We start from the raw sequence: 21,860 nt of genomic DNA, 5'->3' as shown, positions 1-21,860 counted from the left end.
TATTCTGTTGAGACAGATGTTATTAGCTGTTATAAAAACAGAGAACGTGCTGCACAAGGCATGACATTCAAGGGACTCTCTCAGCATGGTTTGGCCGTGGAGTTTCTCACTTTATCACATTACTTTGAGGTGGAATTAATGACCCGGCGCACATAATGAGTGTATAAAGGACTACAGGCTCTCAGCTGTTATTCTCTGGAGTCCAGACTTCACAGAGCTGCTGCTGTTGTTGTTGATGTCGTGATGTCACGTCTGTGTGAGAGGACAATGGAGTGAAGTGACTGTCAGTGTGATCGGCTTGCTCTCAGTAGGGAGGGACAGAGTGAGTGTTGGAGTGGCTTTCACTGCTATCACAGGAGGAAGAAGACAAAATACTCAAGGCAAGTTGAGGGGAAATAAAAGTTGCATACAGTCAAAGGGAAGCACTAAGAGGAAAACTTGGTAAAGTGGAGGATTAAACAGACACATAGTGAAATCTTCACTACCATAAATAGCACGTCTTTCTTGATTAAATTTGACAAGCAGTCTAAAACTCTACAAGGTCAGGTTAGGAAAATAACCTCCTCCTCACTTTTCATGACCTGAAAATGATTGTTCAGGTGCTCAAACCACTCCCTGACATACGATCCTGCCTGAAAAAAGCACTCTGTGTCAGCCTCACGTAACCTCTCCCTCTCATGCCCCTGACGGCCTCAGCGGCAGGAAGAGCTTGTAGAGCACTTTTCTTCACACTCACAACACACAGATTTCCCTCCTGCCCACAGAGTCAGAGCTGCAGAGTACTCTGACTCACGCTACAGCAGTCTGAGTCAGTTTCTCACTAGCAAACCCCGTATGATGTGTAACTTTACAACTTCCTTGAAACAGTGACGCCTAAATTCCCTCCTCACTGTACTTCCCTGTTACTCTGCCTCCCCTGTCCCCTTCTCCCTGCCTCCTCTCCTATTTAATTATGCAGGCCCCCACTCCCTTCCTGCCTCCTCCATCACAAAAGTTTGCCTCCAAGGCGTCAGCTGACTAACCAATGGCTGATAAGAGGATGTGGCACTCAACCCCTCCTCACACGGACGCTCGCTACAGCCAATCAGCTGAGAGAAAGTGGGCAGGGCTTAAGATCTAGCCTTCCTTTCTCCTCTCCCTCCCTCCCTCCCTCCTTCTCTCTGTCTCTACCTCCTGCAGCTAAACTTGCTGTCTCACTCATGCTTCCTGGCTTCACTCACACACTCAGTGAGGGGAGAGAGTCAAGCCGCACATGAGGCAGCCCTGTCTATTTTAACCACAGCTGATTGGACTGTTTCTCTCGTGGTGTATTACAGATTACATGAACAAGAGCAGAGCTTCAGCTTCTTTTTATTTTTCCCTTTTTATTTTGGATTTTCTTCCATCCGGCTTTTGGTGAACGTGTGTCCTTAGTGTGACAAGGAGAGTGTGTGTGTTCAAGTGAGTCTGTATGTGTGTAAGACAGTGAGGGGACCAGGATGATTGCGGCCCAGCTCCTAGCCTATTACTTCACTGAGCTCAAGGATGACCAGGTTAAAAAGGTGAGTGTTTCCTGGTTCTTTTATCTCCATCTTTAAAATAATAGGCTATGAGGTAAAAGCAGGCGTTGAAAAGACGAGAGAGGAGCACGTCTCTGTCTGTAGAGGTCACAAAGTTTACTCATACTGCCGTCATCTTAACTTTGCTGTAAGACTGAAGTTTTCCAGACAACCACATGTTTGGGTCTCTTCACCTTGTGATACATCTCTTTGAGGAAGTGACTAAACAGAGAGCATGCTGGGAGATGAGTACTAGGCAGAAGTTGTTGGAGTTAGTTAAGAATCCCTTGAAATGTCTTTTTTTAGCAAGATTTTAATCCCTCCCACCGGGCTCATTGAGACGTGACAAACCGCACAAGTGTGTTTGTGTAGGAAGATGTGTAAGAAGGCACAACCCACGGGCGTGTGATTGGTGCCATGATGTGAGCTCTGAGAGGTGTGGCGAAGAGGAGGAGAGAGGAAGTGAGAGGTGATGATGAAAGAAGAGAAGAGCAGAGGGATGGGAAGTGGATTAAACCGAGATGAGTCAGTTTGAGGGTCACTGAGTTCCCTTTGTATATGTGTTTAATTAGTACTTACACCTTTACCTCTCAGGAAGGGTCAACAAACAGAAAGCAGATGAGCAAACAGACTATTTATTACGGTTAATATTTTTCATCATTGTTTACAGCTGATTATTGACATGCTATGTAAAACTATGATACCCCATTAATTACTAAAAAAAAAATCAAATAGAAAATAAAAACTCAATTAAAAAAAGCAGAGATACAATTACTATACTATTACTATATACTATACACTTTGCTGCAATTACATATCGTCTCATCTTCTGTCCACATGTGTATTTCCCAGTCTCTTATCCTTCAACATTAACGTGTTAAAATGACTGACTGAGTGCTGATGTGAAATAAAGACAAATGAGGGCTCTATAATCAAGGCATTAGATTAATTTCAAAGCTGAGCCGAATTTGTTAAAGTTCAAGGAGAAAGAGGTGAACATGAAGACTATGAATGTGAGTCTTTCATAACTTCTCAGCACTCAGCTGAGCAGCCCCCACTGTAAAGCTTCTGGCACAAAACTGACTTGACCAGTTTCAGTGAAGTAAGTGTGTGTGTGTGTGTGTGTGTGTGTGTGTGTGTGTGTGTGTGTGTGTGTGTGTGTGTGTGTGTGTGTGTGTGTGTGTGTGTGTGTGTGTGTGTGTGTGTGTGTGTGTGTGTAACTTAAGAACTGAGCCTTTCCAGTCACTCAGACCCAAACACTCCCCTGTACCTCATGGCTGAATTCTACAAAACAGTGTAACCAGGAAGCAAACACAGTTTCATCATGGAAAGTAGTGAGGTTATAAAAGATTAAACTTAGCTCCTCATGTGCTATCATATGTTTTCATGGTTAGTCAATCTATTTGTTCTGTTTTAACTTTGCCTTACAATTAACAAAGTGTGCAGTGTCCCTTTAAGGTTTCTCCCTGATGACGTCACGTGCCACCATCCAAATTCTGGCCGATCTTTTTTCCTGTCATGGTTTAAGAAGTTCACAGCCACCACACTTCTTCCTCCATTTTACTCCCTGTTTATTTCTGCAATTCATTTGATTGCGCAACCTTAATTCTTTCCAAAGCGCTTCTCAAAGCTGTCATCCTCAGGTGTACCTGGTGCACCAAAGTCAAACACAGAGTGTGTTAAGGTAAAAGTCATAGTCAGCAGCCAGGATCTGATGTAATACAACACATCTCCTTTCCTCTGTGACTGCAGCTCGACTCCTCTCCCTGACTGACTAAAATAGGCCAGCTTTGAACCATGTGACCATAGGTGAGAGGAGGAAAAGGCTTACACACAATTACAGCCACACACACCTTCACACTGAGCCAGGTGTGCCTTGTTATTGTGTAGCTTTACAAAGAGCAGTGTTCGTGTTTTTGAACTTCTCTAGTTGTGAGATTCTTAAAACACACATTCAGAATCTAAGCACCTACAGGAGAAAGTACACTGATAATCCCATCACATCAGTGTATATGTGAGTCTGTCAAAGCGCCTCAGTCAGCTGTGTGTGTGTGTCCTCTTCACTCACCCCACTGCAGTGTCCTTGACTGTACTCTTTGACATACTGTAGTCTGTTAGCAGGCATCCAAAGCTTCTAAATGTGTGTGAGCATAAAGAGGAGAGATGATGGCACAGGAGAGGGCAGTGTGGAGGACAGTATTTTTCCACATGGTGAGCCTGTGCGCACATGACATCGTGCACACATACACAACGGAGTCAGGTTTCAGGGCTTCCTTGAAATGTGTCGAGGTGACGTGGAGAAGGAGGCATTGTCCAAGGAAGGAATGCAAACAGAAAAGAGAGAAAGAGAAAGGAGGGAGGGGAGCCGAAACACAGACAGTGATCACTTCCTGAAACTTAAACCGGGGCTCCAGGCGCTGTCAGGGAAAGTTATGTGTCAGAGGTGTGTTGAGGGGAAAACATAGCCTTTACCAGCTCATGTGTGCAAATCACCAAGGAATGTCACTTTGTGCTGCTTAGTGGAAAAAACTCTCAATCTAGTAAAACATTGAATTATCTGACTAAAAGAAGTGACAGGTTTCTGTCAAAGATGAAGATTAATCATTGTTATTTAACTCTGAGGTCTCCGTAAAGAAACAGTATCTCTCTGAGCCATGTTAGATCAGATGATGCTCTGCCATGATAAAAATGCTTACTCATGGTTCCTAGCAGCAGAGTGCTGAGTCATGAATGCTAATGTCTTTCCTGCAGCCGGAACTGACTTACTTTGAGCTTAGTGGATCCCTTACTTTGATGTGAAGAAACGTGGACAATGACTGCTTTTAATCCTCCTCTGTGACCAATCACTCCACCGGTCAGCCGGGTACACTTTGTTATTTAAGTAGGCTTGCTAAGAAGGTATTCTTAATCAATTAGCTTATTAGGAACACATTCTTATTTTAACTCAGTCATTTAAATAAGAATTAAAGTTGGATACCTGAGTTCGTGTGGTGACTTTAAACAAGGACAGGTGACATTTTTACTGCACAGACTTAAAGGAGAAGGGAACTATTGAAGAACAGGGTGTTTCCACTGCAAGTATCAGGGTCCAAAACCAGCCTAGGAGCCTCTATCATACCCCTCCCCCTTTCAAAACGTCCCTGCTTATGGGCTACTACTGTCCAGACCAACTTTGGTGTGGCCTTGCTTGGCTGGCTTTAAGGAGCATAGGTGTACCCATGTCTTTCTACATGTGTCCTAGCTAAGATGATGAGTAAAGCGTTTTATGTTACTCCGTTAATTTTGTATTGTCCCCTGTAAAGTTTTATACACCATACTCATTGATTACAACCAGAACCAGAAGAGGCAAAGTGATTGGAGGATTATCACAGTGGTGAGCAGTAAAGTAGCAGGGATAAGCAGGCCTGGCAGGCTGCAGCAGTGTGTAGCAGTTGGCATGAGCAGTAAGTGTTGGCAGCTTAGTTAAAACCATGTGTTGAAGTTCCAGTCCTGAATGGATTTGTTTACACCTAAGAACTGCACATGACCCTTACTTGACAAACACGTCATCAGAGTATTTAATCAATGAGATTACTTAAGATTAGTTTAAAAAGATTAAACATGTAAGTGAGAATATTACAGCACATATTGAACTCTAAATCATTAAGTTCTATTAGCTATATCATCTTATTATCAAAGAGCTCATATTACTTCAAGACAAACTTCATGATTAAGCAATGTGCTTGTTAAATATTGTGATTAAAGATGGGGAGATTTTTGGAGTTTATCCAATCTGTAGTAGAATAATACATGTCTGCATTTTTATCCAACACATGAACCAACAGTTCAGCCAGGGATCCTGGTGTGTTATGTTGGTGTTGTGTGATCAGATAAGGTAGACAAGGTAAAAATACAGGAGTTAGAACTACATTGTTCTTTTGAGTATTATCTGAGACATGATCCTCTTCACTCATTGTCTCCTGCTCATGTGTGGCCTCGTCAACAGTCAGCTCCTCAGAATTGTCTGTTAGATGAGCTGATCCATCAGTGAACTAAAACAGTGATGCACAAACTGTACAGAGCTACAGACTGACTTATTGATTCTCGATGAAACCACCAGCACTCAGCCATTTCACATCACATGGATTCATTTGTTCCACTGTGGCTTTATAGACACTGAACTTAAACACAGAGTCTATTCTTTTGCCAAAAAGTAGTGGAAATGTTTCAGTAAAAAGCTGCAGAGATTTTAATAGTAAAGCCAGGAATCTGTATGTGTTTGTTATCCAGCATCTGTTGATTTTTTGAATTAGCTTTCCTCATGAAGTACAATTGGCTGCAACTGAAGCAGTAGATATTTGTTCTTCAGTGTTTTTGGCTTGACTAATTTTTCATTCAGAGAGATGATAGACTGATACCCTGGGTCACACTTATTTTACATTGTTATTTTGTGTCACTGTATTTACATGTCTCTTTATGTGACCGAACCCAGAAAATTTGACCGTTACAATTCTGACATTGACAGAACAAATACATATATCCAGGCAGCTGACAGGTTACTTTACCTCAGCGGTTGGTTTTAGTATAAACGATCTTGTGCTAATGAGCTGTCAGACCATAGGGAGATGCCAGATTTAGAGAGAACATAGGGAATGTCACACCTGCAAAATAGCAAACATCTGGACTGGTTCTTCTAATGTATGTCACTCCAATATCTACACTTACCCTGTTTACAAATAGAAGATTGAAGATGTTTAACATTCTTCCTAGATCCCTTTTAATATATGATGGATGCCAAATTCACTGCTTACTCCGGCTGAAAGAAATCCTTTAGGATAAACATATTTTCCCCTTCATGAAAGTGTTTTTTAATCAACAATCTATGTCGTTTCAATGTTTGCATACCATTGGACACCTCACGTGGTGTCGCGTGCGATAAAGTGAAGGTCTACATGTTTTAAAACCGGCCCAAGAACTCTTCCAAGTTACTCCCTTGATATCCACATTTGTGACCAACATATGTAAACTCCTATAAGTACACTCACACCCGAACAAATACTTTCCTGAACTTTGTCTCAAATGACCGGAACTTTATGGGAAATACAGTTAATGTGTGACTCCTACAGCAGGAAGTCACAAGCATTCTTATTTGATGTCTTTTACAATGACTAGTCATTCTGATAAACTGTTGCTTGGACATCTCAGTAAACACAAGCATTGTTGTATTTGTCCTTGTGTGTGTGTGTGTGTGTGTGTGTGTGTGTGTGTGTGTGTGTGTGTGTGTGTGTGTGTGTGTGTGTGTGTGTGTGTGTGTGTGTGTCCTGCATGTATGTGTGATCATTTCATCATCTGAGCATGTGAACTTAGGTGACCTTGTGAGTATTCCAAACATATCTTACATGCCCTGCTAGTCTTTATTATGAAACCACCTGGAGGTAATCCATTTAAGGGTCCCATCAGCAACTGGAAGAGTTAATCCCCCTACTGTCATCTTGAACATGACAGTCGGCACAAGTTGGGTGTCTGCCCCTGGGGCATCACCCATGATTAAAGTGGGTCTTTGCTTCATCAGTTGAAAGTGATGCAAATGCTGATTTTACCAGGGTTGTTCAACATCCTGTTCTAAAAGACAGGTATGTTCGGAGTCTCTTGCGCCTCAAACAGCTGGCGGTTTCTACCAACTGCTCAAAATATACGGCATGTCCAGACATGCTTAATAATGCTTCCACCTAGCTAGGGTTGTTCAAGAAATACCATTTGCATTGGGTGAAAGTTCACAACATACTCACAAAAAGACTGCTTGTGAGCTAATAATGAAAGAAAAATTAGATTAGAACCATAAAAAAGATAATAGAGGGATGGAAACAACAAAGGGACATTTAATCCTTTACTTTTTTTTTTAGGTACATTTTCTAAATAACAAATCTGCCGACCACTTGTTAAAAATATTAGCAATATTTCCTACAACTTAGTGACTGTTTTGCATTTCACAGATGGTAACAAAGGCAGCAATCTGACTAAACCTTAAAACCAGTAATAAGTAATAAGTCATAAATTCAATTCTACAGTCATTTGTCCGTAAAGCTTCACTTCTCCTGTGCCTAAATATTTACAAGTCCATGCAGTCAAACGTTTCCGTGTTTACATCTGACCAATCAGCATGGACCTGGCCCCATGCACGCGCCTCATTCGGCCAATCAGATGAAGCTCCATGTAACTGCCAGCTGCCCTGATTTAATTAGCGTTAATTAAGCGGCAGGCATTGCTCGTATGATGGCTGAAAATACTGAAAAGAATGGAAATAAGTTTAATGAAGAAAAAGCTCTCAAGAATGACCGAATTACTGCTTTTTTAAGTTACTTTGGATTCAGGGGACGTAACGTGTTACAAGCACAGACGACCAACTGTGAAAAATATGATGGAGAGCAGACAGTAAGTTTTAGCTAGCATGTCCTTTTTAACCTCTCACGCTACCCTGATACCGAGATCTAGATTTACTGTCCTGAATGCACCAGTATCTTTATTTGTATGTATATAGTGACCAAGCCATGTTCTTTATTTATCAGACACTTTACCCTTATTAAATCTAAATGAACACCCTATTAGCTTGATAACAGGGTGGCGTGAGTAAGCATTCCTGCTCGTTTAGTGAGTCACCTGCTGAGGAATGCTTTTATTACAAACTGTATGTACAGTTTGACCACCGTACGATAAATTTAATCAAATCATGACCGTAAAGTGACGTTGACTTATGTTATGCAAGGCAGTAAACGCACCTTAACCGACCATCCCAAGGATTACTTCAGTTACATTGCAGGAAGTGACTCAAAGTTGTCCTCTTGGATCATTAAAACAGGGAATGAGGAGTTAGTCATGCTCTGTGTCACCAGGAAGGGCTTCTGCTAATGAGCTCACTGCTCAGAAAATAAAGCGATACAGAAAATAAAGCGAATGTCTTGTACAAGTCGGGGAAACCTCAGTAACTTTAACTTAAAAATGATATTTAATCACATATTGTCAGTGTAATAGTGATGCACGTCTGTGTTCCTTCTTGTTTATAATGGGATACAGGATAAATCTGAATTTAGATGTTATTTTTGTTTGTTTCTAATAATTGGTCAAGCATTACATGTAAATCCAATCAAGCCTTTTATTTATAACATGATAAAAAGCAGGAGCCTATTGTGGTGATGAAGTTGTGAGGCATTGTTAAAGTAAGGATGGAGACATAACCATTAAAGGTTTTTTTTAGTTGGATGAGGAAAATGGTTTTACAAGCTGAATTTGTCATGTCTTTCTTTAAACATTGTAATCTCCTCTTGACTTTAAGTTTTTGAAATGGAATAAGATCATAATCACAGTATGAAGTCATGTACTGTGCCATATGTTTTTGAATCTCTCCAACCAAAGAATTGTGATGTGTAAAATTCTGTCCAGTTTTAAGATAATGAAAATGATTTCTTCTTTTCTCTCTGTCCTCAGATTGATAAGTACCTGTACTCCATGCGTTTCTCTGATGAGACGTTACAGGACATCACACAGCGGTTTCGTAGAGAGCTGGTCAAAGGGTTGGGTAGGGATACTAACCCCACTGCTGCACTGAAGATGCTGCCCACATTTGTGCGATCGATCCCTGATGGCTCAGGTTAGTACCTTTCCTAACACTAAGTGTAAATAAAGCTGGATCAAGTAGAACCAAAGAGCAGTCTGAAAGAAGTGACAGGTGGGAATACTTTTCCATTGAAAATATATTTCAGATGTTTTCACAAATACCTCTAACATTAACAAACCACCATAGCGTGTGCAGTGAGCTCATTAGCAGAAGCCCTTCCTGTTGATGAGTCAGTCCAAGTTGTAACTCTACAAGAAAGATCTTTCAAGTTAAAACACTTCTAATGGGTAATTCTATAATACAGAAAAGTCCTTACTCTTTGATTGGTCCCACTTATTACTAAAGTGAAACCAGTTGAGAAAAGTTAATTTCCTCTCAGCGAGTCAACCCACAGAATCCTTTTAACACCATTCCCATCCCTTTTCATTACCTCACTGTACTGGAAGGGGTTGGGCTGGCGTTGTTCTGCCCTTGTCTTGGGTCTGATGTGAGTCTGAGTTTGTTCTTATCTCGTACAGCAAGTACTTTTTCATGAGAATGTCATTCCAGTTGAAGTAAGAGATAGATTTTATTAAGTTAAACAGATTAATAGAAGTAAAAATGTTTCTTTTTAACATTTCACTCTTCTCTACGTGTAAGCACAGGCCAGCTGAAATCTGTCAGAGAGTCAGAAAGCTGTTCCCCCTGACATAAACAAACACATATAATCTTTACCCTGCCTCCATGTTTAGAGATGGATATAAAAGTGGCTCCAAAATGTCCTGGTAATTTGACATATATTATATATAAAGAGGTATTTTGTTATTTTTGTTTCATAAATGCAAATGATGCATCACATACCATTTCTCATGAAGACTTCAAGGTTCAGAGAGATCACCTTACACTCACACAGAGTTAAGTTACTGTTTATTTTTAAAACCTTCATAAATCAAACTTCTGTTGCTGATGTTTATTTGCAAGTGTCCCCCTCTGGGTCTTAAACTTGTTTACTTGTCACACTCTACCATCATGCAACAGGTTGTGTGACATTCTGATCCTGACTGGCTCGTGTTGCAAGTCAGCTTTAAAGTTTTTCTTATATTTCAGTATTGTTTAAAGAAATGCACAATAATCGAAAATGATCTAAAAATTGAAGTCTGTGACCTCCTTGAGTAAGTGAAGAGCTGCATGCAGACGACAGAAGCCAGTGATCAGAGCTACCTGTGGTTTTTGTTTATTTGATTTACCACACAGTAGCTTGTTTGGCAGAGACTTAAAGAGGCCCTTGTCATAATCTCTAATTACAGTTACTTATTGTTAGAGGTGAACAGATAAGACGTAACTAAATTAAAGTTTATGTCCTTAGCTCTTTGCTTTCCTTCCCACGAACTTGGCAGAAGAATAAAAAAAAAAACATTTCAAAAGACTTGGGCTGAAAAAAAAAAAGAATTTTTTCACTCGTTGTTTGTTTCACTTACATTCCTTTCTGATAAGATATCAGCACTGATGACCTGACCCAGCAATCCCTCCTGAAAACCAACCTGTGAGTTAAGCTGAAATATGTCTTGAATAAAAACTCTTGTTAGGAAAAAAAGACAATTAGGAATGTCCACATTTCCACTACTGCCATTGTCAACCACTGTAGAAGAGTGTTTATAAAAACTCTTCATAAAGCTACTAATCAGAGGGCTTAATCAACACCAAGAACTTTTCAAAGTTAAGTACATCTTGTTGGCGTTTTCTAAATAAGGACTTGAGTCAAAGAGTCAGTTGGATTTGTTTGTGCTAAATCAATTTGGATAACAGATTAAAAAGTGATTAACCGGTGAAAAAAGGAAGTAACACTCATCACAGCTCACAGATATCAGGAACAGCCACTGAGCACACTGTGCACTAAACACAATTATACTCACCCATGGAGACCATGTGAGACAAAATACTTGCTGACAATTCTGAGGACATTTTGACATGTCCTGACCTCTCCATATATAGAGAACAATTCCTCTTACTAACACTTTGATGTATTCAGAGAGTGAGTTCTGGATAAGCTCTTTACTTGGTGGAATGGCTGCCATTATGCTTGTGGTGAGTTTGTGGAATCATGAATCAATAACTGCCCACGAAAACAGGAAATTCAAGTCATAAAAAAGGATATAGAAAAAACCCATCAACAGTACACCAGCAAACACATACTCACAAATAGACTTAGCAGTTTGATAAAAGAAATGCATACATCAATGGCCATAATGAGTCTGCAGCATTAGCTTAAAAAATACCTGGAAATGTTTTTAATAAAGATGTATATCTTCTTTTAGATAAATACTGCACAAAATGGGATTTTAAAGGTCCTATATTTTGCTCCTTTTCTGCAGTTTAATATGGATCATTGATGTCTTCATGAAATGGTAGTAACATGTTTTGGTCCAAAAAGCCAATAAATCAAGCACAGCAGCATTGTTTCCAGGCTCTCATAGCCCCTCTGTTCAGAACAGTCTGATTTATTGGGCGTGACCTTCATATGTAAATGAGTCACAGCTCTTCCACGTCACTGAGAGCGGTGCCACGAGCTCCAAGTGCACAATGTTGAGAAAAAACAGCGAAGCTCATTTACTGTAACATTACAGGCTAAAACAACAGACTAACCGCAGCTAAAGTTAGCATCCTGAAGCTAACACAGAGACAGGGGGACACTGGGGAAAAGCTCTTAGATCTGCTTCACAGCACACAGCATTTAAAATACTCACATTTCCAGGGTCTGAGGTTTGTTGGCGGATGGTTAGTAATGCGCCTGGATTCAGGACCAGTCTATTCACTAGCCCTCTGTTGTGCTGTCCAAATATGGAAAAGCAGTCGGCCGTGAAGTGACTAGCACACACATGCAGAGTTTTACTGAGTGTGGCTGGCACATTTCCTTGATAAATGAACTCTAGCCACTTAGTCTTGTCTTCTTCTGAGATGGGAAGCTTGTGTATGAAACTATGTTGCTGTTTACAGCCAAAAACAAAGCAGTGATGGCTCTTCAACTAGCGGGGAGGGGGTGTCGGGGTATCTGCTCTGTTGGACCAATCAGGTCAGACTTGCTCCTGATTGGTCAAAAAAGGGAATTGCTGACGTCGGCAAATCCCCCAAATCCAAACAGCTTGTTTTAGGTCAGGATTTTACATTCACAAGCACTACTAAGTACAGGTTTTGTCCTTAAATATCACATTTTGTGGGCTGGGAGGAAAGCCAAGGACCCACAAATTTCACTAAAGGACTTAAAGTGATTTTTGCATAATATGGGACCTTTAAATCACTGTAGAGTTTACTGAATTTTTCAGCATTTCCTAATTTTCTTTCCCCGTCCTTCCCTTTCTTTTCTCTCCGTGCTGTCTTTATAGAGAAGGGAGATTTTATTGCATTGGATTTGGGAGGCAGTAACTTCAGGATTCTGCGAGTCAAAGTGAGCCATGAGAAGAAACAGACGGTTCAGATGGAGAGTCAGATCTATGACACACCAGAAGACATCATTCATGGCACTGGAACCAGGGTTGGTGCTTACACAGAAATACAGACACTGATGCACACACCAGTGCCTGTAGCATAACCTGAGACAACCTCTCTCTTTTCTCCTCTGTTCCAGCTGTTTGAACATGTGGCTGAGTGTCTCGGGGACTTCATGGAAAAACAAAACATCAAAGACAAGAAGCTTCCAGTGGGATTCACCTTCTCCTTCCCCTGCCAGCAGACCAAACTAGATGAGGTAAAACTTAATCAAACATTCACAACCAGAGATTCTTTTGCTGTTAAAGTTTCTGTGTAGTTGACTTCTTGAGTGAGCACTGATCCTGAATTAAAACAGCTCATTGTTTCCAATCTACTAACAAAAAGAGTAACTGAAGTTATTATAGAGACTTCTCTATCAAGCCTAGATTCAATGTTTCCTTTTTTGTCTCCAGGGCTTTCTGATCACATGGACAAAGCGTTTCAAGGCCAGTGGAGTGGAGGGAATGGATGTTGTTAAGCTGCTCAATAAAGCTATAAAGAAAAGAGGAGTGAGTGTTGTCTCCTGTTCATTTAGACTCACTTTATACTGGTTCACAGTCAGCAAATTGTAAATCCTGGGCATTTTGTTTCATTCAATAGATCACTGAAAAAACATAAAGTACTTAAAAAGTTTCTTTTTTTTTTCAGGACTATGACGCTGACATCATGGCCGTAGTGAATGACACTGTGGGAACAATGATGACTTGTGGTTTTGACGACCAGCGCTGTGAAGTTGGCATTATCATAGGTACCACCACTCAGTACTTTCAAATGGCTGATGAAAAATTATTACTAAGTTTTTACATGTTGAATTAAATTGTGATGTTTTCTCTGTGTTCAGGCACAGGCACTAATGCGTGCTACATGGAGGAGCTGCGCCACATCGACCTGGTGGAGGGAGATGAGGGCAGGATGTGTGTCAACACTGAGTGGGGAGCTTTTGGAGATGACGGCAGGCTGGAGGACATCAGGACAGAGTTTGACAGAGAGATAGATCGAGGCTCTCTAAACCCCGGCAAACAGCTGTATGTCAGACTGAGACAAATACATTTTCTGCTCCTGTATAATCTAAACCATCTCTTCTTCTTTTGTGTCTATGAGGGACACAAAATCCTGATTTTATAGGATGTTCTCATATAGAAGAAAGGTTAAAATCATCTGAACTTTGGGATGTAACAAAAGATGACAATCACAAAAGCCTTTTTTAAGAAGTAACTGACTGATAGTGCAAACCTGTTTTCAAATGCCCTGTTTTATCTTTGGAGGAATTCATCTCATTTAGAGTTTTACTGCGTGTTTGCGGTTTAAAGTTGCCAGAAAAAAAACTGTTCTGGCAGGAAGATGTCAAAACTCATTGCTGGCGCTCTGTTCTTGTTTTTCCACATGGGGGGAAGAGCTTGTTTCTAAAAATGTTGGATGCCTGAAGCATGACCATGAGGTGCACAAACACATCAGATACTTTTTCCAAACTGAAAACCAGCAGGAAACCCTCAGATGTTTAAAACTTAATCCTAAATATCAAAGACCTGTTACTGGAAGTAGTACTATGGAAGATTTTACAGTATTTAAGTTTTTTTTCCCTCCAGATTTTCATTGTGTTTTCTTCTTGTGTCTCAGGTTTGAGAAGATGGTCAGTGGTATGTACATGGGGGAGCTCGTTCGTCTCATTCTGGTTAAGATGGCCAGAGAGGGTCTGCTGTTTGAGGGCAGGATCACCCCGGAGCTGCTTACTAAGGGGAAGTTTGAGACCAAACACATCTCAGCCATAGAGAAGTGAGTCTCACTGCTTTCAGATCCCAGTTATTCACAGTTCATAAAGCAGTTGTGTTAAATGAAGTTGCATCATGCTCTGTATCATAGTCCTGTTTTCTCTGTGCGTTTTTCCTGTTCAGGAGTAAGGAGGGATTAAACAAAGCTAGAGAAATTCTAGTCAAACTTGGCGTGGAGCCCTCAACTGAAGACTGCATCGCTGTTCAACATGTATGTATCATTGTTATGGCAGTTATTGATTTGCTGCCATTACCAGCATAACGAGGAAATGTAAACTGTATTTTTAAGCATTTTTGAGCTCTGAGGTTGCAATAAATCATCGGTTCCCTGTGTATTCCCTCTGTCCATCTTTAGATCAATAAAAGTTTGGATTCACTGCTTGATGAGTTTCTCTTCTTCTTTGCTTCTTCAGGTTTGTACCATTGTGTCTTTCCGCTCTGCCAACCTGATCGCTGCTGCACTGGCGGGCATTTTAATTAGACTGAAGGAGAACAAAGGAGTGGCACGACTGCGAACCACTGTGGGCATCGATGGATCGCTTTACAAGATGCATCCACAGTAAGTGAGGAAAGTCAGATTAAAAGGCCTGTTATATTCTACTTCTGTTAATCTCTATGTCAATGCTTCAGACGTGACACTAGAGTATCAGAGAACTGCTGCTGGGCGTCCAAAGTTGGCTCAATAAATATGTGATGTGTTGACTGTCTGTGACTGTGTTATCTTATTAAAACAGCACTCTCAAACCTTCAAATGTGTTTCAGATATGCTCGTCGTCTGCATAAGACAGTCCGTCGTTTGGTCCCGGACACTGATGTTCGGTTCCTCTTATCAGAGAGTGGCAGTGGAAAAGGAGCAGCCATGGTGACAGCAGTGGCTTACAGACTGGCTGAACAATCCAAACAGATTGCTGAAACGCTCTCTGAATTCAGACTGACAAAAGAACAACTGCTTGAGGTGGGGACAGTGGGATTGTTTTGCATGCTTATTTTTAGCACATCGATTTCTCTTCTTATTAAATACAACTACCATCAATAGCAGTATAACAGAGATCCAGTACTGTGAGGATGTTTCATTAAATTTATGACTTTCCTTCAGGTTAAGAACAGAATGAGGATAGAAATCCAAAACGGCCTCTCAAAGAGCACCAATGAATCTGCTACAGTTAAAATGCTGCCAACCTACGTACAGAGCACCCCTGATGGCACAGGTGACACAGACTTTCACACACACAAACACACTCAGACACAACTCACATATGCTTGCTGAAGCCTGGGACTTCACATGTGTGCTGTTACGAGTGAGATCATGATATCATTACTCAGCTGTTAAGCAGCTTATTAAGCTGGCACCTCTCGGTGACAAAGCTCTCAGCCAATAATAACCATAATCACAGAACGTTGTTGGTCCCTTCATGATAATTTGTTATGCAGGATTATTTACAAAACCTGTATAGCCTCATCTTAAAACTGCATTGTTAGTAGTGGGGGAATATTTGCAATGTGAATATTGTTTCAGGGAGGGAACTTTCTTTAGCAGGCAAACAGCAGTTGATAACAGGGTATTACATTTTAAATTGTTGATCTTGTCCCTTTGAACTGAGTATTTTCTGTGTATCCTGGGTGTGTGTGTGACACATCTCATGTTTGTCTGCCTCCCTTTTTGTCCAGAGAATGGTGATTTCCTAGCTTTGGATCTAGGAGGAACAAACTTCAGAGTTCTGTTAGTAAAGATTCGCTCTGGCAAGAGGAGAACAGTGGAGATGCACAACAAGATCTACGCTATTCCTCTAGAAGTGATGCAGGGCACAGGAGAGGAGGTGAGATCCACCAGTCTTTAACTCTTTAATCCAGAGTGATACAGAAAACTCACGAGTGCTAAACTTTGAACTCAACCTCTTGTTACTGTGTTGGCAGTGTGGAGATTAGGGTAGTAAGGTGCTGTGGGAGGTCAGGGGTGTGATCCTTGTTGGCTCAGAGATAAGTAGATCAGAGAGAAGCGGGGAAGGAGGTCGGTGGTTAGTGAAAGTCAGAAATAGAGGTAGGGTAGAATTAGCATCGAGATGAACGCCTTTGAAACACAGATTTGAACTTAGCTCTTGTGCTCCAGCTGAAGCTTGACCTGTCTGTGACCTATCTGACCTCCTCACCCACACTCTCTGTCTCTTCACCTCCTGAAATAATGGGCCAGGGAAGCCAGAGAGGAGTGAACACCATTGTTTATTTTAACTTTGCAGATGTTTTTTTCCCCTCTCTACGTTTCTTTAATTTTGCCAAGTAATTAACTCTTAGAACTGTAAAATAGAAACAACATCTGAAAGCCCAAAAAACAAAATGTTCTAAATGTTTGTGATTGATAAACTCTTTCTTTCCCCTCAGCTGTTTGATCACATCGTGCAGTGTATCAGTGACTTCCTGGACTACATGGGGATGAAGAACACTCGTCTTCCTTTGGGCTTCACCTTCTCATTCCCGTGCATGCAGACCAGCCTGGACGCTGTGAGTGCACAGCTCTTCCTCGCTGACACACTACCTGAACTCTGTATCTTAAATCTGCTACATTGCTAAAATTAATCTGCTGATTCTGCTAAAAGAGACCACTGATTGTTTAGCTTCTAAAAAGTGTTAAGAAAATGTGCACTGAGCAAACCATGACATACATGTTTCACATGTGTGTTTGTGCACAGGGCATCCTGGTGACCTGGACAAAAGGCTTCAAGGCAACAGACTGTGAAGGAGAAGATGTGGTGGGGCTGTTGAGGGATGCAATTAAGAGGAGAGAGGTAGGATATTAGATTCAATTCTTGCACAGTGGATGAGTCATTTAGATTGTGACACTACAGCATAGTTAATGTTTCCTCCAGGAATTTGATCTGGATGTTGTGGCCATCGTGAACGACACAGTGGGAACCATGATGACCTGTGCCTATGAAGAGCCCACCTGTCAGATTGGACTCATTGCTGGTTTGTCTCCCTTTTGGATATGTACTCAATTTGAATTCCTTCCTTTTCCTGCTCATCTAATGTGTCTTTGTAATGGCAGGAACCGGCAGTAACGCGTGTTATATGGAGGAGATGAGGAACGTTGAGATGATCGAGGGAGATGAAGGACAGATGTGTGTCAACATGGAGTGGGGAGCGTTTGGAGACAATGGATGCCTTGACGACATAAGAACAGAGTATGACCGTGCTGTGGACGATTTCTCCCTCAATCCAGGCAAACAAAGGTATTAAAAAAAACCTCACACACACGCACACACAGTTATTACAGCCACATTCTTAAAGTCAGAAACAGCTGTTAGCATGTTAACACTTGCCTCCCTGGATTCAGATCTTAATGAATCTCAGTGGGTGTAGATCCACATGTTTGTTGATCCTGTTGCATTTCGTGCTTGTGTGTTTCTCTAGATATGAGAAAATGTGCAGCGGCATGTACCTTGGCGAGATTGTGAGGAACATCCTAATAGACTTGACCAAAAGAGGATTCCTGTTCAGAGGACAGATTTCTGAAACACTGAAGACCAGAGGCATCTTTGAGACAAAGTTCCTCTCTCAGATAGAAAGGTAAAAAATAAAAATGGATGGTGACATTTGTGAAATTGAAAACAACAGTGCCAAAAGGTTGTACCCCTTGAATGTTTTTCCTCTCTACCCTTGCCTAATTTTTGATCTCTTCATATTTTAGTGACAGGCTGGCTCTGCTGCAGGTGAGATCCATCCTGCAACATTTAGGGCTGGACAGCACCTGTGATGACAGTATCATAGTAAAAGAGGTAAGGAGGGCTGAACTTTATCATACATATCTTCCAAATTGCTCAGTATCAAAACATCAGCTCATATTAATATGAGGCAGAGAGCATCTTTGACAGCACATTAACAGCAGAGAGTAGACTTCAGGAAACTGCTCGAGAGGTTTTGACTCAGAACGTGATTGTCTTTGATTCTATGGTTCAAGATCCTATGAGCTGTTGTATTAAACTGAAGGCTGTTTTTTTCTCTGAAGACAAAATATTGCTGATCAAGGGATTCACCCTCTTACTGTTGAGCAGATTATTGAGTTTCTTCGGGTAGCAGTTCTTCTTGGAATTACTTTTTGGAGTGCATAAAGTTAAAACTTCAGTACGTGACTTGCAGAATAATAATCAGGGTTTTATTGTGAAAGAGGTAAGAAATATGTGACCCTACAAAGTTAACAGTAACAAAAATGTTGTGCCATACTCAGAGTTTGTGAAGAGATATCTCACAATCTGGCTGAGCAAACTGTTGCATCGCCAGTCTTTTAAGTGTTGCAATACTGATAAATCTTTCATTATTCCACAGGTTTGTGGAGCCGTGTCACATCGTGCAGCTCAGATGTGTGGGGCAGGGATGGCAGCTGTGGTCGAGAAGATCAGAGAGAACAGAGGACTGGACCATTTGAACATCACTGTAGGGGTTGACGGGACTCTCTACAAACTGCATCCACAGTGAGTTGAACAACACTTTCCTTTTCTACATGATAAGTTTACTTTGGTGTCATCCCCGGGGTGAAACAGAAATTCTGAAGACGATCTAAAGCAAACCAAGGCAAGCTTAACAGGTTCAAAACAATGTTGAGCTACAACAGCCCGAGGCTCTCCCCAAACAAGTGACCCTGTTTGCTTCTTTACATTTTGTCAAGTTAGCCTGTTTTGTCCCTTAGGGACTCTTGCAGAGCCAGTCACCACTGGTTTTCTCACACGTCAATCTGTGAGTAACTGGTTATGAATTGATACCAAGTTATTCAAACTGGATGAATGGGTTGAACTAAAAACTTGACCGAGAAGCAAAAATACTATAACAGACTGTAACAAAAACTAAAGATTGAATAACTGCAGAAACAAAAAACTTCACAACACTCACTGAATGTCATGCTAATCTGTTTTAATGGGTGGACACTCGGAACCTTAAAATGACTTAAATGGAGATTTCACAGAAACAAATGATGTTTTCAGCTTCATCAGAACAAGCTGATAGCAGAAAAAGAGCATAACTTAAGCAGGCTGATCTCATGAGAAATGTCATGTGTAATTTGTCACCCCATGCAAGAGATGTTTGGAGTTTAATTTTGGGGGTTTTCAGGCTTTTGTCCAGAGTGGTCAGGACTCCCAGAGCAGGGGACCAGGAGAGAGAGAATAGGGAGTGAAAATGCAGGAAAGGAGCTTCAGGTTGGCTCGATTGTGGGCTGCCTGCTTGAGGCCTGTATCCTGTGTGTGGTGTGCAGCTTAAAGTGATGGCCTATAAAGGAAATTTTTACTAAGCTTAAAAGCTCTGTAAATAACACATTGATTCAGGGATTGCTCTTCATATCCTAAAGCCATCTTACCCCCTTTCTGAATAATGTTCAGATCATGCTGTTGAATTTGGTGAACTTGTACTAGATTCTCATTTCACTAAATTTGTAGAAGCAAATCTCAAAATCTCATCCAGCCTTGCTCTTTTAGCTACTTTTTTGTCATTATTTCACTGTTTAACAATCCACCAAACCTTTCCTCTCTGCCTAGTTTCTCGGGGGTCATGCACCAGACAGTAAAAGAACTGGCTCCTCAGTGCGATGTCAACTTCCTGCTGTCGGAGGATGGCAGTGGGAAAGGAGCAGCACTCATCACTGCTGTGGGCTGCCGGCTAAGAGAGGAGCGAAACAGCAAATAGAAGATGATTCCTTTTGTCTCTGTTTTCTCTTCCTTTCCTTCCTTTCTTTCCTCCTCTGTCCACCTGCTGTCTCCTCCCCTCTTTGTTCTTCCTCCCCTCACCCTAAACCTCTCAAGTCAAGTCTAAGCATTGCACTCCAGGAGATGCTTTGGTTCAGGTAGATTTTTCTGCTGTGTTAGCAGACAGGTGCTGTATTGTTGCTAACATTTGTTCAGTTAGCTGATGTAACAATACACAGAAACTTGTTCAAGGTTTATGAGTCCTGGGATAAAATTCAGTAAGTTCTAGGCACACGTTTAGCTCCTGTAAATACGTAACAGGGTAGAAAAGTAGCACACACTCTTGTAATGCTTCCATGAGCTGTTTTTTGACGCCATCTGGAGGATTCCTCAGATAACTGCAGTCTGTTGCAGCATACCAGGTTCACAGTTGAAATGAAAATGAGAAAGAGCAGAACAATATTCATTCTTCCAACACGCTCAGTTGATACAGGAACTAAAGTACTGACTAGAGACCAAAGTCCTCAAAGTGTGTATGCACCACTAAACATAAAGATGAGATAGGAGGTGGTTTATAAATGTGTAATAAGATAAAAGGGAATATTTTTGCTTTTAAATTTTAATATCCAACCAAGATATAAAAAGTGATAAATGAATTATTGCTATTTATTTTATTTTTGTATTGGGAAATGTTGAAATGTTACTGTTGCAAATGAGCTGTCTTCAGAGTCCCTATGGTCTGTCCTGTGGTGGAGTTTTTAACAAAGCACACGTTAGGGCAGAGAAGTAGTGAGGATGGGACGTCTTCCATGCTTGATCTACAGGGAACGCCATGCCACATGCTTGCTGAATCTGTACATTTGGTTTTATTTATAACAGCGGTCTTATCTACTCTAATGTACTCTACTGTAAAATCTATCCAAAGAACTGTTTTTACTTTGATGTGTGCAGATCCTGCGGTTGGTAGTTAGCACAGCTGTCAGCTTTTTGTTGTCCTTAGACGCTCTGGTGACTCTACACATTGAGCCCAACCAGCTACTTAAAAAAGCCATGTACGATGGTGCTAACATGGATGTGAGTGGATGAACCAAACAGAACTGTTGAAGTCAAAAAGAAAAGAGCTGAAACCTTTCTGCACTCACTGTGGGAGTGCTGATATAAACTACTGTACTGCTTACTCGTCAAAGTCAAATATTTATTTTTCTCTGTTCTTAAATATTTGTATTGTAACTACCACTGATGCTTATTGAAAGACCGATGGACTCTTTCACATGTGTTTCTGTTTCACCATAGGGCCAAGTCTTTTGAGAATAAAGTAGACTCAAAGCAGTGAGCTGTGTTTCTCTTTATGGTCCAGACGGGTTATTGATGGATTTATGAGATGCTGCTTTATATTTTATTACCTGTGTTGTATTTACAGTAAAAATCTTGCTTTTTGGGGAGAAGTGAGCCCCAATCCAACCTGAACATAATGCCATTCATCAGTTAATTACCAACAGCCATAGACAAACCGAGTTTCTGTGTCCACTTTTACTTGAACTGCCAAAAGAAAAAAGGTCAGCCTCTCCAACAGGTCGTAAATCTACCCGAGTTTGGTTTGAAAACACAGTCATTGACTCTTAAATCTCTTCCTCTCCTAATATAACCTCAGAACCTGTCTGTCCAACACTGTCAATCAACTGTCACTAAATAAAGGAAAAACAGTCCATTTTATGTTTTCACCTCTTTTTCTTGAAGCCTGATCAGTGATGTGTGTTCACAGTTTTTTTTCAAAGTGTGTATGAGGATCTGC

At 41.0% G+C, this 21,860-nt stretch overlaps 1 protein-coding gene across 2 annotated transcripts; it reads left to right on the top strand.

Moving 5' to 3' along the window:
• The first annotated feature begins 1,213 nt into the window (after window positions 1-1,213).
• Window positions 1,214-21,768, top strand: hk1 (hexokinase 1). 2 transcript variants are annotated; one of them, XM_074666383.1, is made up of 21 exons: window positions 1,214-1,541; window positions 9,000-9,162; window positions 12,489-12,637; window positions 12,731-12,850; window positions 13,047-13,142; window positions 13,282-13,381; window positions 13,475-13,658; window positions 14,251-14,406; window positions 14,526-14,613; window positions 14,816-14,961; window positions 15,165-15,357; window positions 15,499-15,610; window positions 16,071-16,219; window positions 16,779-16,898; window positions 17,087-17,182; window positions 17,264-17,363; window positions 17,443-17,626; window positions 17,808-17,963; window positions 18,085-18,172; window positions 18,720-18,865; window positions 19,922-21,768. In XM_074666383.1, the coding sequence occupies exons 1-21, from the start codon at window positions 1,479-1,481 to the stop codon at window positions 20,067-20,069; spliced, it is 2,757 nt and encodes a 918-aa protein (XP_074522484.1). In that variant the 5' UTR covers window positions 1,214-1,478; the 3' UTR covers window positions 20,070-21,768. The 2 variants fall into 2 exon arrangements, with proteins under 2 accessions (XP_074522484.1, XP_074522483.1); XM_074666382.1 differs by lacking the exon at window positions 1,214-1,541 and adding an exon at window positions 7,743-7,949.
• The last annotated feature ends 92 nt before the right edge of the window (window positions 21,769-21,860 follow it).

Source organism: Halichoeres trimaculatus, unplaced genomic scaffold (assembly GCF_033239565.1).
Source record: "Halichoeres trimaculatus isolate MK-OKI-2021-1 unplaced genomic scaffold, fHalTri1.1 fHalTri1_scaffold_3, whole genome shotgun sequence".
Lineage (NCBI taxonomy): Eukaryota > Metazoa > Chordata > Actinopteri > Labriformes > Labridae > Halichoeres > Halichoeres trimaculatus.
Note: the sequence above shows the minus strand (reverse complement) of the source record. Positions and strands in the feature narration are given on the sequence as shown.

Coding starts and splice junctions, on each gene's coding strand:
- hk1 (XM_074666382.1), top strand. CDS start 7,788: ATGATGGCTGAAAATACTGAAAAGAATGGAAATAAGTTTAATGAAGAA. Junction 9,163..12,488: donor ATCGATCCCTGATGGCTCAG/GTTAGTACCTTT, acceptor CTGTCTTTATAG/AGAAGGGAGATTTTATTGCA. Junction 16,220..16,778: donor TGCAGGGCACAGGAGAGGAG/GTGAGATCCACC, acceptor CTTTCCCCTCAG/CTGTTTGATCACATCGTGCA.